The following is a 12,936-nucleotide window of genomic DNA, read 5'->3' on the forward strand; positions in this document are numbered from 1 at the left end:
CGAAGGGGACAAACTGTATATTGTACTTCATCATTCTAGTACTAGATCAACTTATAGACGAAGGGGCATCCTGGATTCTTCATCAGGTCACATCTACAGTAAGAAGTAAATTGGATACACCTGGAAGCTCCATTGATTATTTAACTGTTGTTTAACCTTGCATTTCGATGCCAACCTGCGCTGATAAAATCCTACCCATAGCAACCATACCAGCTTTAATTTATATAATAGAAGCAGAGTATCCAGAGAAAGGAAGTTACAAAGTGAATACGCCTGAGGAAATATCCTAAGATAGCATAGGCGTTGCACAATTCCCTCTAATTTCTCCCTCGTAAAGCAGATTACCATATACAGAACCTACATGATAATCAGAACTGATCTTGATTTGGCGTGAGCTTTGAAACTTCTGATCTCATTCAATTCATGAACATCAGCAGCGATCAGGGATGCATTGGACCACCCTCCCGCAGACATTCTGATGATCCTGAGACATGAATGGGCCGTCAGGGAAAAGTATGACATGAAATATGTATATATATATATATATATATATATATATATATATATATTGTGTGTGTGTGTAAGAATTGATTGTCGTAACTTAAAAGTTGTGCTAGATATCGAGCTTCCGAAGCGTGTTCATATATGTATAACTTGAGAACAGGACGAATAACTTCCGAAACCTGCACAGCAACAAGAACTCTGATTATGAGAAGAGATTCAAACAAGTGGTCATACTCGGTCTCATGTGGTAATATATCTGAATAGCAGCACTTGTTGGTCTTCCTGGAATTGCTAAAAAAGAAGCAGTGCAGAAGATCAGAATGTACTAATGACTAGGTGTATGCAGAGAGTTCAGGAAATACGTCCAATAGATGTCTGACATCTCAAGGTACTATAAGTTACTTGCCAGGTACTAAAGGCCTACATATGGGTAAATTATCATCAGTTGTTTGATATATGTATAGATTCTCTTAACATGGTACACTAAATTATCACACAGGGCACAAGAATATCCATTCTCTTGGCAAATGCATTATTTTTCAAGATTAATATTCAGCATGCCTAAAACTATAATGGACCAATGACAATTTCTTATCTTTGTAGAGCATCTTAGTCGGCATAATGAAACTGCTTACTGAGTGGATTATCATGCTTGGAGAAACATGATAAGATATTCCTGAATATGAAACAGAGGGGAAAATGATGCATGCATTGATTTTGTGAAATAATTGAAGGTCAAAGTTCCTCAGGTTCTTGTGATACTCTCCTGTCAGATTTCATTTGATTGAATAAGTCGCAGACTCAATCACAGAATAAGCAAAGATATATGGGTGTCGTGAACTACAAACTATGCCTCAAGGAAAAAAGTAAAGTAGCTGTGTTCAAAATTGGTGATATATAGACCACAGAGCGGAAGCAGAAATAACTTTTTTTTTCCCTGATCAAGACATGAAGCTGCATAATTGATTTGGTCAATCTTCTCCAATGGGCAGTTTTGCATGTATTAACAGTTATAATATGAAGGTTAATATACATACCAAATCCATTGGCTCTCATGTCCAGCCATGGCCTGATAGCTTCTGTATGGATTGCTGTTTGGTAAGCAATAGATCTTTTGTCCTGAGTATGACAAAGAGCATAATAAAGATAACCAGATTTCCACTGGGCCACAATACTTGCGAAGAATACTTGTACTGATCTGAAATTTCCACAGATAAATTCTCAGGTTAGTACCGATCCTATTATTACTTTATACCCAAACTTCAAGTGTAGCACCACCAAGACAATTTGTCAACGAAACATGTTGTGATAATGCAATATTAAAGATCGACCTTATTTTTCAACTCCATAATACAGAAAATTCAGTACTAAAAAGTAATCATAGAATCAAATACATAAAGTAGACATAGTAAATGGATTCTATACACAGCAACATATACTTCACAAAAATTTGGTGGAAATATCATACAAGTTCCCAGGCTTCAATATCCTTCTGTATCTTTTCATATCGGAGATTGCTGCTCACAAGAAAATCAACAAAATTTTTTATTAAGAATATTGCAAGAGGAGTTTTCTGTTCTAACTATGCTCAATTATTAAGCCAGATTATGTGATTTAAAGTTAATAAAAAAAACTGTAACTCTAAGCTTACGCTAAGATAAGTTAACTAACCAAATTCCATGATGAACATCACGATGATTTCCATGACCTGACACTCCGAAGTTATCAAAAGTAATTACCTGAAAATAAAATGATGCAAATGCAGTGAGTTTTAACGGATGCATGATCAAATTGAAAAGATGAAGTTCAAGGAAATCTACAGTAAAAAGGCAGCATAATGTAGATCATGAAGACCAGCTTAACAACAGTATGAAGTTCTTTTAATTTATGATGGCAGTTAACAGCCAAAACTTAAAAGCAAGGAGAGGCATTAGAGGCACATACTATTACTATTGATAAGCTGTCTACATTCTGACATTGATAAAGCCTCTATACTTTTAAGTTTTAATATCCAACTTTCACTACTACTTTTGGATAAGAGAATATAAGGAAACCCAATCAAAGGGAAAGAAACTAAGGACTAAACAGTAAATTAGAAAAAAAGGATATATGAGAACAATAAAAGGTATGATGATATACTTGGAAGAAACACTGAATTAAAGTGAAAGTTACGATAAAAAGTTCTTCACTTAGAACTAATGCCAATGCATTAGAAGTACGTTATATTTCATGAAAGAATTTACTAGTAATTTATAAGCTATTTAAGTCAATCTTGCAGACTAAAATATGAAGGCTAAAGCCTAAAGGATATTATCTCGGAATTGCTGATTTCAAGATGGAAGTGAAAGTATCATATGATATCTTCATAAGGGAAACCCTGTTTGAGCTTGGTCCCTTGTTCTCGTAAATCTTAGGACAAGAAATAAAATGGAATCATGAAGAAGATATCAAGTATAGAAAGATTCCTATCAGTTTTGGCTTGAACAGAAATTACTGAGTCAATATCCCATATTTTGATTTGTTCTTCTATTAGTCCTGCTAATAATTGATGGTCCCATCTTTTGTCAAATCCATCCTGAAATGAACATTAAAGCAAATAAGTAGGGTACATGCTAGAAGAGTAAATAATTAAATATGAATTTAGAAATTATCAGCTCTAAAGAGATACCTGTAAATTTGGGTGGTCCAAAACTTGAACTTGGTCAAGTGGAACCTGCAAAAGAATTGCTGGAGTTACATATATCATACAAATTAAATGAAAAACATATTCTCCAAAGGTACCATTACCAACCAATAGAAATATCTACAACCTTGAGAATGGCACAAGCTCGGTATAATTCTTCCTTACGGATATTTCCCATGCCATCAGCATTGCCTACATAAAAGGAAAAACAGTTTCACTTCAGAGTATTTATTATAAATTGAACTACACAAAAATCATAATCTCCATCAGTAGATGGTTTGGGCTCTTAAGGCTGGTGAATGACATTTTTATGCATACTCAGAAGTTGATTCTTACAAGAAGGGATAGCTTTTATTTATCAACCCAATGCTGACCAAACTAATAAATGTGACATCAAAGGAGTTTGCTTTATGAGGCCAACTTCTTTATGGTAATATGACAATTTTCTTTCAACAACCACAACCAACTGAAGTCTTGAGATTCTCCAGTACATTACGAGTTAATGTGGTGGATAAAGTTAATCTTGACATTTTTGCATTATTTAGAACTCATAGTAATTTATTCTCTGTATGCACAAAATATGCATGCAAAGTAGTCCTTTTAAAACTTACTTCACAAATTTGTTTGTGCCATTATCTTGTCCGTGGCTGGGCATGAGAGACTTATAAAGCAATAATTTACTTGTCTATGAATTGAATCATCACTCTAAGACAATTTTAATAAGTAAAACAATAATGTATCTTTAGTGCAAATATCCAGTTGACCTAGGATGCAAGTTTTAAAAAAAAAAATGGCATATCTTGTACCTATTGACATGCATAAAATGTGAAGATTATGCCCTTCTGATTTCAAGAAAAGAATGGTCGGAGTAAAAAACCTGCGTTAATGCACCAAATATACCAATAAGTCATTGAATTCAATAAGAATTAAAGCAAAAAAAAAAAAAATTCATGTAGCCTAACTGATCATTTCATTAATCTACTTTATAATCTGACCTTCTTTTCTTTGGCCGGATCAAATTTCTTAGTTACAAGATGAATCTAGTTCTGATCACAGAATAACTAAGCTGGCATTTTGATGAGATCCACTCAATGCTGGCTGATATATGATTCATGCATGGGGCATTTTTGCAGTTTTACTGTAGTATGAAATGGAGTGGGAGAAGATGAAATAGTGTAGACCCAAAAAATTAACACAAAACGTGCAATGATAACAGTAACTTCCTTACTTCAGTTGTTCAAAGCTGTCACTGTTTTGCGTACTATGGCTGCATTGGCATCTCTCCAAGAGCACTTCAAATAGGTTAATGATACAGGTAAGCTCCATTTAAATCAAAGATATCCACAACTTGCTAACCCTAAATGAACTAATCCAAAGAACTCCACTTACTTAAACAACAATATTTCAACTGAAGCTGCAGATATAAGAATTTGAACTGAATAGAATGCTCTAAACATATAATATGCATCTAAGTCTCCTTTAAACCCTAGAACTCGTACCAACCACAGCCTAAATCGACATGCTACGCCGAAAATGTTCATTTCCCATGGAATCGAAGTTCGAGGTCAAAATTAAGAGCCGAAGACTTACATGGACTCATCATCTGGATGCGCCACCACCAGCAGCACATTCCTCCTCTTCCCCGGTCCTGCGAGATTAGATTGACCGATTAGACGAAAAACATGGGAATCGTAAAGAAGAAGAAGGTTTGGAGCTCACTAGTAGAGAGGAATGGTGGATTTGACGGCACGCAAGAGGTTGAAGAGATGACTCTCCATAGCGAGATCAACCACAACGAGATCGCCGAGATGATGATTAAGATCCAGGCCATCCCTATTCCGCGTCCCAAATCCCAGCTCGCATTCAAGCACCAAAATAATTTATCGCGGTTTTCTTATCCGACTACCTGTTCCGAAGTAGATTAAAGAATCGAACAAGTGTTAAATATCCCAAATATGAAATTCCTTCGCTCTATGTATTTCAAGGAAATCTAGGAAAAAAATATTATTAATTATTTTTATCTATAAAAACACGATATATTTTATTACGTTTTTTACATTTAACTTAGTTGGATAAAAACTGAGACAAAATGGTTGATTTTATCCCTTTTTGAATGATAACTTTGACTCTCTCAAATTCTTTTATGGATAAATCGGACAGTGTTACGGTTTATATTTTTAGTCTGAATATAAATTTAAGTATAAATAGTAGATAAATAATAAAATTATAATATTGTATCTTAACTCAATGAATATAAATATAAATTAAATATGAGAAATAACTATGAATTGGATCAAGTATATATTGAATATAGATAACAAGATAAACACCGAGATAGGAGAGAACTACAACTTCTATCATTGTTAGCTTGTCCTTGGCGAATTTTGTGGATCCTAACAGAAGTGATAATACTCTTAATTTAGCTACTTCTTTCTTTCTTCTCCAAAGATTTATAGATATTATAATGTATAGCTAATAATTTGACACCGTCACCAAAATCCTTGTAGTACAGGCAATAACTTGGTAATCTCATAGTAAAAATAGAGAAACTACACTAATATTACAAAATCCATAAATTAAGAAAAATAAACTAAAGAAAGAGGACTCAAACTAGCTAGAAGGCAAAATCTCAAACACCACTTGGGCACTAGATGCCGGAAACTCTTACTACTCTATTCTCCTATGCAAATAGACTAAAACGGTTGGCTAAACAACACGGATGGGCCAAAGGGAGAAGACTATGCCGCGGATGGTGAGCCTGCCTTTGTCCACTGATGCCTGCCTTTCAGCACTGACGAAGAAAAGGACGAAGACGAGGACAAAGACAATCGAATAGAAAAAAAAAAAACGAAAAGAAGAAAGATAGCGCAGAGGACTGGTTAGATCCAAAAATAACTGTATTCGTGTCGATAGCAAATATATGACCAAATTCTGACTGATTCGGTCGATTAAATTTAATCCAACCTATTTTCACCCTCATGTATTGTGTCATATTTTGAAGATTGAATCCATGTTGAATGTTATAATGCTATAAAACTATAATATACTTGGCAATATTATATAATATATGTATTTTTTCTTCAAAAAATATATAACATGTATATAGTGAAAATATTAGTAGAATGTCTATATTGATGTTATCCGTGTATTGTGTAAATTATGATTCAAAAGATATCATGAGTAGACAATAATGATTGTAATGATCATTGTGTAAAATTAATTTGACCACTATCACAATCGAATATAGGAAGCATTATGTTTTATTTCTCCATAATTTATAGAATTAATCTTCATAAATGTTTCATAAAAGATGCAGCTTATAATTCTTTATTAGGCGATAGTGATAGCTTGGAGGAGATCATAGAAACCACACATTAATAAAAGGAACGCCTGCAAGTATTTTATTACTTCCTGATTCAAAAATTGTACACTGCTCTACTAGCAACAGAGGCAGGCCTTGTGGTCTTAGAAACCACCACAGTTGGATAATCCAACATTACAAACCCTTCTCAGGATCCAAAGCTTCAATCCCCAAGACTTCCTGCTAAGCCAACCCAACCAGCCTCTCACTGATCTCCCACACCTTCCTGGCCTTCTCAGGATCACTTGCCTCCTGAGACATCTGGTTCTCAAATGATGCTGAGGCCTTGTTCCAGCTCCAGTACACCCCTGACTTTGTCAGGCTTGGATCACTCACCACCTGGAATTTTACAACAAGATTCAGTGGGTAAGTCTTGTGGTAGAGGCTAAAAACTAGCTAAGAAGTTTCGCAAGATGTACGCAGTCTTATTCTCATGGCAATAAATTTATATACCTGAGCGAGCCTTTTGCCGGATTCCTCCTCGGAGACGAAACCTTTTGTGATGAACTTCTGGAAAGGAGGGAAGAGGATCCTGAATAAGGGGATGTGCTCCCTGAATAGGCCAGTGGTGGCAATGCAACCAGGGTAGAGGGACGCAAATGTGATGCCAGTCTCCTCATTGTACCTCCTGTGGAACTCTTGCATTGTCAACATGTTGCAAATCTTGCTGTCCTTGTATGCCTTCGCGCCGTCGAAGGTCCCGCCGTCGATCATGGCCGAGCCGTTCCGGCCATTGATGCCGCCGGCGAGCCCTCGCATGTCTCCCAACCCTGCCTTCGGCGGTACGTTCCCGGCCAAGGTATTTGTGTTTCCTGACGATCGAGACGAATTGTAAGCAACACAGATGCGTTAGCAGATAAAGGAAAAGGTTCAGATTTTAAATAAAATGTACCAGTTATTGATCCAAGAATGATGAGACGCCTTGAAGGATAATCGGATTTGTTCAAGTCGTCGAGAAGCAGGCGGGCGAGGAGGAAGTGTCCGAGGTGGTTAACTCCGACGCTCATCTCGTAGCCGTCGGCGGTGAACGTCGGTTCGCGGGCAGTAGGGCGGTAGATGGCGGCATTGCACACCAGCACATCAAGTGGCATTTCAGAGCGCCTGAAGTTGTCGACGAATTGCCTGACGCTGTCGAGGGACGCGAGGTCGAGATGCATGACGGTGTAGCTCTCCTTGGCCATGCCGGCCGACTTCGCGGCCTTCTCGGTCTTCAGGAAGTCGCGGCACGCCATGACGACGTGCCATTTGCCGGTCTCCGCTAGCGCCTTGGCGGTCGCGAGGCCTAGGCCGGACGAGGCCCCGGTGATCACGACGACGCCCTTTCGGAGAACCTTCTTTCCTTCAGTGGCAGCTTTGTTGAGCCCAGGAGCAGCAACTGCTGCTGCTGTAGTCTGAGCTTTTACTGCAAATGATGTGTTCAGCTTCTGCAGGCAAGTTATGCATCTAGAGATTAGTAGGATGAAGCTAGAATAAACTGGTCATATGTTCTTTTTGGTTCTTAGTACTTGGTCTAAAGTGGACCAAATTCATGAAGTATGGAAGCAAGAAATCTTAGCATTGCTGATATAATAAATCCACAACAATGCCAAGGCAAAAGTGTTACCTTTGCCCTGACCAGAGGATTGAATTCAGCCCTAGTATGGTCTGCAAGAGAAAGTCCGAAGAATGCCGAGTCCTTTACTTTCCCACCCAATTTTCCCTGATAAAAACCACTTAATTAGTTCAAGAACCTCAAATTGGATGACATTTTGTATGCCATTGACAATTCAATGCGTTACCTCCTTGTGCACAGAGAGAGCTGATGGGAAGAAGGAAGCCTGGAGAGCCATCTTGCCTTAGACAAACTTAGAACAATCTCTTGCAGAGAAGATGGGTTCGAGAAGAGGTAATGAAGTTGAAGGGAAACCCGTAGCGGCATTTATACAAGCATGTGGTGACCACAGGATAAGGTGGGATATATTTGACGGACCCAGCGTTCACGAGCTAGACCCCGATTCCTCCAATGGCTTCCCGAGACTCAGATTTCTCTCTGACGATATTTTTATCTAATATATTTTGGGATATTTTTCGCCCCTTTTTTCCTATTAGTTAATCCGATGTTATCCCGATAAGAAGGGATGTAGATCCGCTGTTAAGTCTAGCTGCTTTATTGAATCGATGCGCTGCTAAGAATTCGGCGAAGGCCTCCGTGGCGTGCATTAATTGGTCCAGGAACTGGGCCGACGTCCAAGGAGAAATGTTGGATGACAGCTGATTTGAGCTAATCATGCGGCATGGGGAGAGGAGGGGCGTGGGAAGGAGGCAACGGCTTCAAAAGATTTGTTGTATGTGCTTCTACTCGTGACGCCAAGTCGGCAGGGTAAAATGCCCACGTGAAGGCACGTAGCATATCCGGCTGCCGTGATGACACGTCTGCAGGAGGTAAGTGACGTGGCGTACACCGTGGCGCATTACAGTTGCAGCAGAGTAACAAAACGGTCTAAGTACTGGTTTCACCCGGTAATGCCACATAGCAGTGTATACTATATGGTTGAGATTTTAGCTCATTTATTTTGGTACTAATACATATTACATAAGCAGTTATAATTGGCTCACAGCCAATCACAGCTTGCCAAGCAGCTAAATTTACTGCACTCAGGGTTGGAGAGCATTTTGTTGGGTGCGTTTAGTTGATAGGGAGTACAAATTGAAGGGACAACTAAAAAATGGAAGCCAATTTTTCACAGTATTTGGATGAAAGAAATAGTGTGTGAAGTGAGTTTCTTTTTATTTCTTTAAAGTTATTATTTTTTAAATTTTGACCGTTTTATATTCTCTGTTTTAAAAAGAGAGAATAGTTACTAACTTTTTACATCAAATTATCCGTGCTCTAAATTATAAATACTATTCGTTTGGATTAAATTTTATACCGCATACAAATCTAATTATACTTTTAATCTTGATTTGACTAAAATTATTTTAAAAAACCTTCTTATTTTCTCGCACCACTAATCCATCTTATTCCATAAATCAATAGTTCACGCTCAATTTTTCTGCAAATTTTCTGATTTCTATCATCTATTGCATATGTAGAGATCTTCAACATGTAATCATTTTATACGTAGAAAATGTTAATGTGTAGCTACTACTGTACACATAGAATATTAATATGTACCAATTGCATACATGGAGAATATTAATACGTAATTATGCATGCGAAGGGATTTTCATATATTTCTACATAGAGTTAGTCTATCCATCCCAACAATAAATAGTTCCATAAACAATAACCAATTAATAATTATTAATAAATAGCACCTAATGAATAATCTAATTACAACACCACGCTCATATGTAGACGTGATTATCGGGCGGTTCGGGCTAATCGAGCTTAAATATTTGTTTACAGTCTGACCCATCAATTACTCTGGCCGGGCTAAAGTATTCTAGCCCATTAGATATTGGGCTTCGGTTGGGTATAATGGCTCTAACATAATAGGTTAAATATAAAAAAATATAATATTTTATTAGGTCGAGTTTAATGGACTTATATGAAGATATTTTAGTATTCTTTCATGGAAACATACTTATATATTAATATATAATTTACTAAATATTCAATATAGACTAAAAAAATTATTGAAATATGTATACATTATAGGTTAGATGATACACTTTGTTGGAGTCTTTTTTTATTGCATTAGTTGTTTATTTTTAAGAAAATAGAGTTTCTGTAGATTGCGTTCGAACGCGGAAGGGGGGGGTGCGTTCGAACACCCTTGCGAATGCCTGCATCAGTTTGTAAAGACAAATAACGCAAAATGTGTGTTCGAACGCGGTCGGGCGCGTGCGAACGCCTGCATTAGTTCGCGTCCATAGAAAACGTATTTTATGCGTTCGAACGCGGTCGACCCAGTTCAAACGTGATCGGCGAGAGACCACTATTATTAGGGTTAATAATTATTATTTTGGCTTATTGGTTAGCCTTTTAAAATGTGTGGATGACAATCAAAATCATTATGATGAATTAACATTGGTTTCTATCTTCCTCCATCCTCTCTCTAGTCTCTTTACCCTAATCTCCCTCCTCTCTCTTCACCAACCAGCCACCTTTATCGTCTTTCGAGTCCTCCATTTTCCTTGGGATCTCGACCATTTCTCCCCTTTCATCCTTATCCCTTAAACTACATCAACCATCCACCATCATCTCTATTATTATCCATAATCCTATCATCACCTCCACCCGTCACCACCACCATCACCCCCACTCTAGTGTATTTTCTTCTCGGTTGCAGTCCGAATTTTACAAATGGCGTAAATGTCAAAAATGTAGATAAAAAAGTTACGGATTGACCACTTTTGGTTTTGTAATTTTTTAACTAAGGGAGAATATCTGGTGAATATTTTTCCTCAGTTGTGCGGATTGCTTTCCCGATTCAGATATTGAAGAGGACGTTCCGTACTTATCATTGGGCCATAGATAAGAGTAGTGGATCGAGCGGGCAAAGGTTTAGTCCATGCTGCCAATTACCATTTCGGGCTTGTGTCGGGCTAGGCCTAACCCGGTTAAAATCAGGTGGGTTTAAGCCGAGTTTAGGCGGGTTCAGCCTAATGATAATGTCTACTTATATGTAGCCGTTGCATACATAGAGTGATAATAAGTAGTATTTGATACATAGATAATGATAATATGTACCTTTTATATACATGTAGAATAATAATATGTACACATTGCAGATATCAAATGTTAATATACAGTCACTGCATACATAGAGAATTTTGTATATGTACCTATTGTGTATATATATAGTCATTGTATACATAAAGAATATTGATATATATTCTCTGCATATCATAGAATGCTAATATATAACTATTATATATATAGAGAATATATTAATATTAATATGTAGTCATCACATACATAGAGAATTTCATATATATATATATATACATATTGCATATATATATATATATATAATAAGTCTACCCATACCATCCATCCACTTTATATTAGATCAAAGAATATTTTAGTTGATTTATTTTCTTTACCTCATATTTATGTTACATCAAAAATAGTTATGACATAACCATTACATAATTTTCTTAATCTCAAAGCAAATGAGGCATAATATACACTATTGGAAGTCACTTCACTATAAAATTTCATCACTTTCTTTCATTCTACTAAAAAACTTTCACTTATTCTTTTCCCTCTGATTAAGTAATCACCCTTAGGTAAGGTAGGATGGGGGTGATATCTCGAGCTTGCACGTCTAATTATTATTGGTGAGCATAAATTTCGTTGGATTGGGACTCATCAACCATATAATTGGATCCATTTCGATTCACAACCTCCTCCTGTACTGCCCTAACCACTCATGCCCAATTATTTTTTTATTTTGATCAATTAACCAGCGTTACTCTTATGATCTTATTTATGCTACGCTATCCTTTTACAGTAATTGAATAAAATTATAAAAAAACTTAGATAAAATTTTTAATGTATTTAAAATAATATTAATCTGATGGACAGTTCCAATATAGAGCTAGCATGCAGCAGTTGTAAATTAGTGTACATTAACATTGATTAAAATGTTACTTGTGGACCAAAGATGGCTGATTACGATTTATTACCTACTGGATCGTCTGGACCCTTCCAACCCTTCACGGGGTTCCATCTAACATCGCAAAACTGCAATAGATTTGGGGGCGTTTGTGTACGAGAGTGGGAAAGAGCACATGATTTTGGCACCCAATAACTCCAGAATAGTCAAACTAACACAACCACTTTAAGTATCCAGAGGTCAATGCTCTCACAGAGAGGAAGGAAGGGCATCTAAGTGTTCTTAGATTTTATCTTGAGCTCTGGGTCCATGTAAGTGTACCACAGCTCCTCTGTGTCATTAGAGTAATTATAGGATGCAATCGTTCCTTTTTTTTTATTAGTCAATATATTTTTATATTTAAGTTTTAATTCGACATGTATAAATATTGTTTTTTTATTCTACATTGGAGTAACATTTCCTACTCTGAGGATAAATTGTAGATTTATTACAAATAATTGAAATAATTTCTTAAAGATATTGTATTATTGACATAGCCATAATAGCGGTGAAAAGAGTCTGGAATAATAGTACAACAACAGTGTTAATTAAGATTGAATAATATTATTAATGTATATGATAAAATTGAAATAAATAAAAAGATAGCTGAGTATTAATTACGATAAAAATATAATATTATGCTAAGTTAGTAGAAAATAGTAGGGGTTTTCTTTAATAACTTATTTACCACTAAAAATAGGGATAGGGGACCTTTTGGGTTAAAATGGTGGTAGACCCAAGCTTAATTAATTTCACTTCTCTCTGTTATTATTTTTTTGAACCAAGTCCCCCCCCCTCCTTGT

At 36.5% G+C, this 12,936-nt stretch overlaps 2 protein-coding genes across 5 annotated transcripts; both read right to left on the minus strand.

The window, feature by feature from the left end:
• Positions 1 to 162: 162 nt before the first annotated feature.
• Positions 163 to 5,117, minus strand: LOC140777600 (uncharacterized). 4 transcript variants are annotated; one of them, XM_073121819.1, is made up of 13 exons: positions 4,907 to 4,986; positions 4,778 to 4,835; positions 4,416 to 4,479; positions 4,183 to 4,325; positions 3,994 to 4,064; positions 3,315 to 3,379; positions 3,173 to 3,217; positions 2,999 to 3,079; positions 2,176 to 2,243; positions 1,973 to 2,021; positions 1,542 to 1,702; positions 602 to 683; positions 163 to 484 (listed from the first exon to the last, which is right to left on the minus strand). In XM_073121819.1, exons 5-12 carry the CDS (start codon positions 4,001 to 4,003, stop codon positions 614 to 616), a joined length of 549 nt encoding a protein of 182 aa, XP_072977920.1. In that variant the 5' UTR covers positions 4,004 to 4,064; positions 4,183 to 4,325; positions 4,416 to 4,479; positions 4,778 to 4,835; positions 4,907 to 4,986; the 3' UTR covers positions 163 to 484; positions 602 to 613. The 4 variants fall into 4 exon arrangements, with proteins under 4 accessions (XP_072977920.1, XP_072977921.1, XP_072977918.1 ...); XM_073121820.1 differs by having other exon boundaries at positions 4,183 to 4,479; XM_073121817.1 differs by lacking the exons at positions 4,183 to 4,325; positions 4,416 to 4,479 and having other exon boundaries at positions 4,907 to 5,117.
• Positions 5,118 to 6,565: 1,448 nt separating this feature from the next.
• LOC140779693 (protochlorophyllide reductase) lies at positions 6,566 to 8,483 on the minus strand. The gene is made up of 5 exons (XM_073124906.1): positions 8,327 to 8,483; positions 8,152 to 8,247; positions 7,441 to 7,972; positions 7,002 to 7,360; positions 6,566 to 6,887 (listed from the first exon to the last, which is right to left on the minus strand). Exons 1-5 carry the CDS (start codon positions 8,375 to 8,377, stop codon positions 6,732 to 6,734), a joined length of 1,194 nt encoding a protein of 397 aa, XP_072981007.1. The 5' UTR covers positions 8,378 to 8,483; the 3' UTR covers positions 6,566 to 6,731.
• Between the last annotated feature and the right edge of the window lie 4,453 nt (positions 8,484 to 12,936).

Source organism: Typha angustifolia, chromosome 15 (genome assembly GCF_048772165.1).
Source record: "Typha angustifolia cultivar Huaian chromosome 15, ASM4877216v1, whole genome shotgun sequence".
Taxonomy (NCBI): Eukaryota; Viridiplantae; Streptophyta; class Magnoliopsida; order Poales; family Typhaceae; genus Typha; species Typha angustifolia.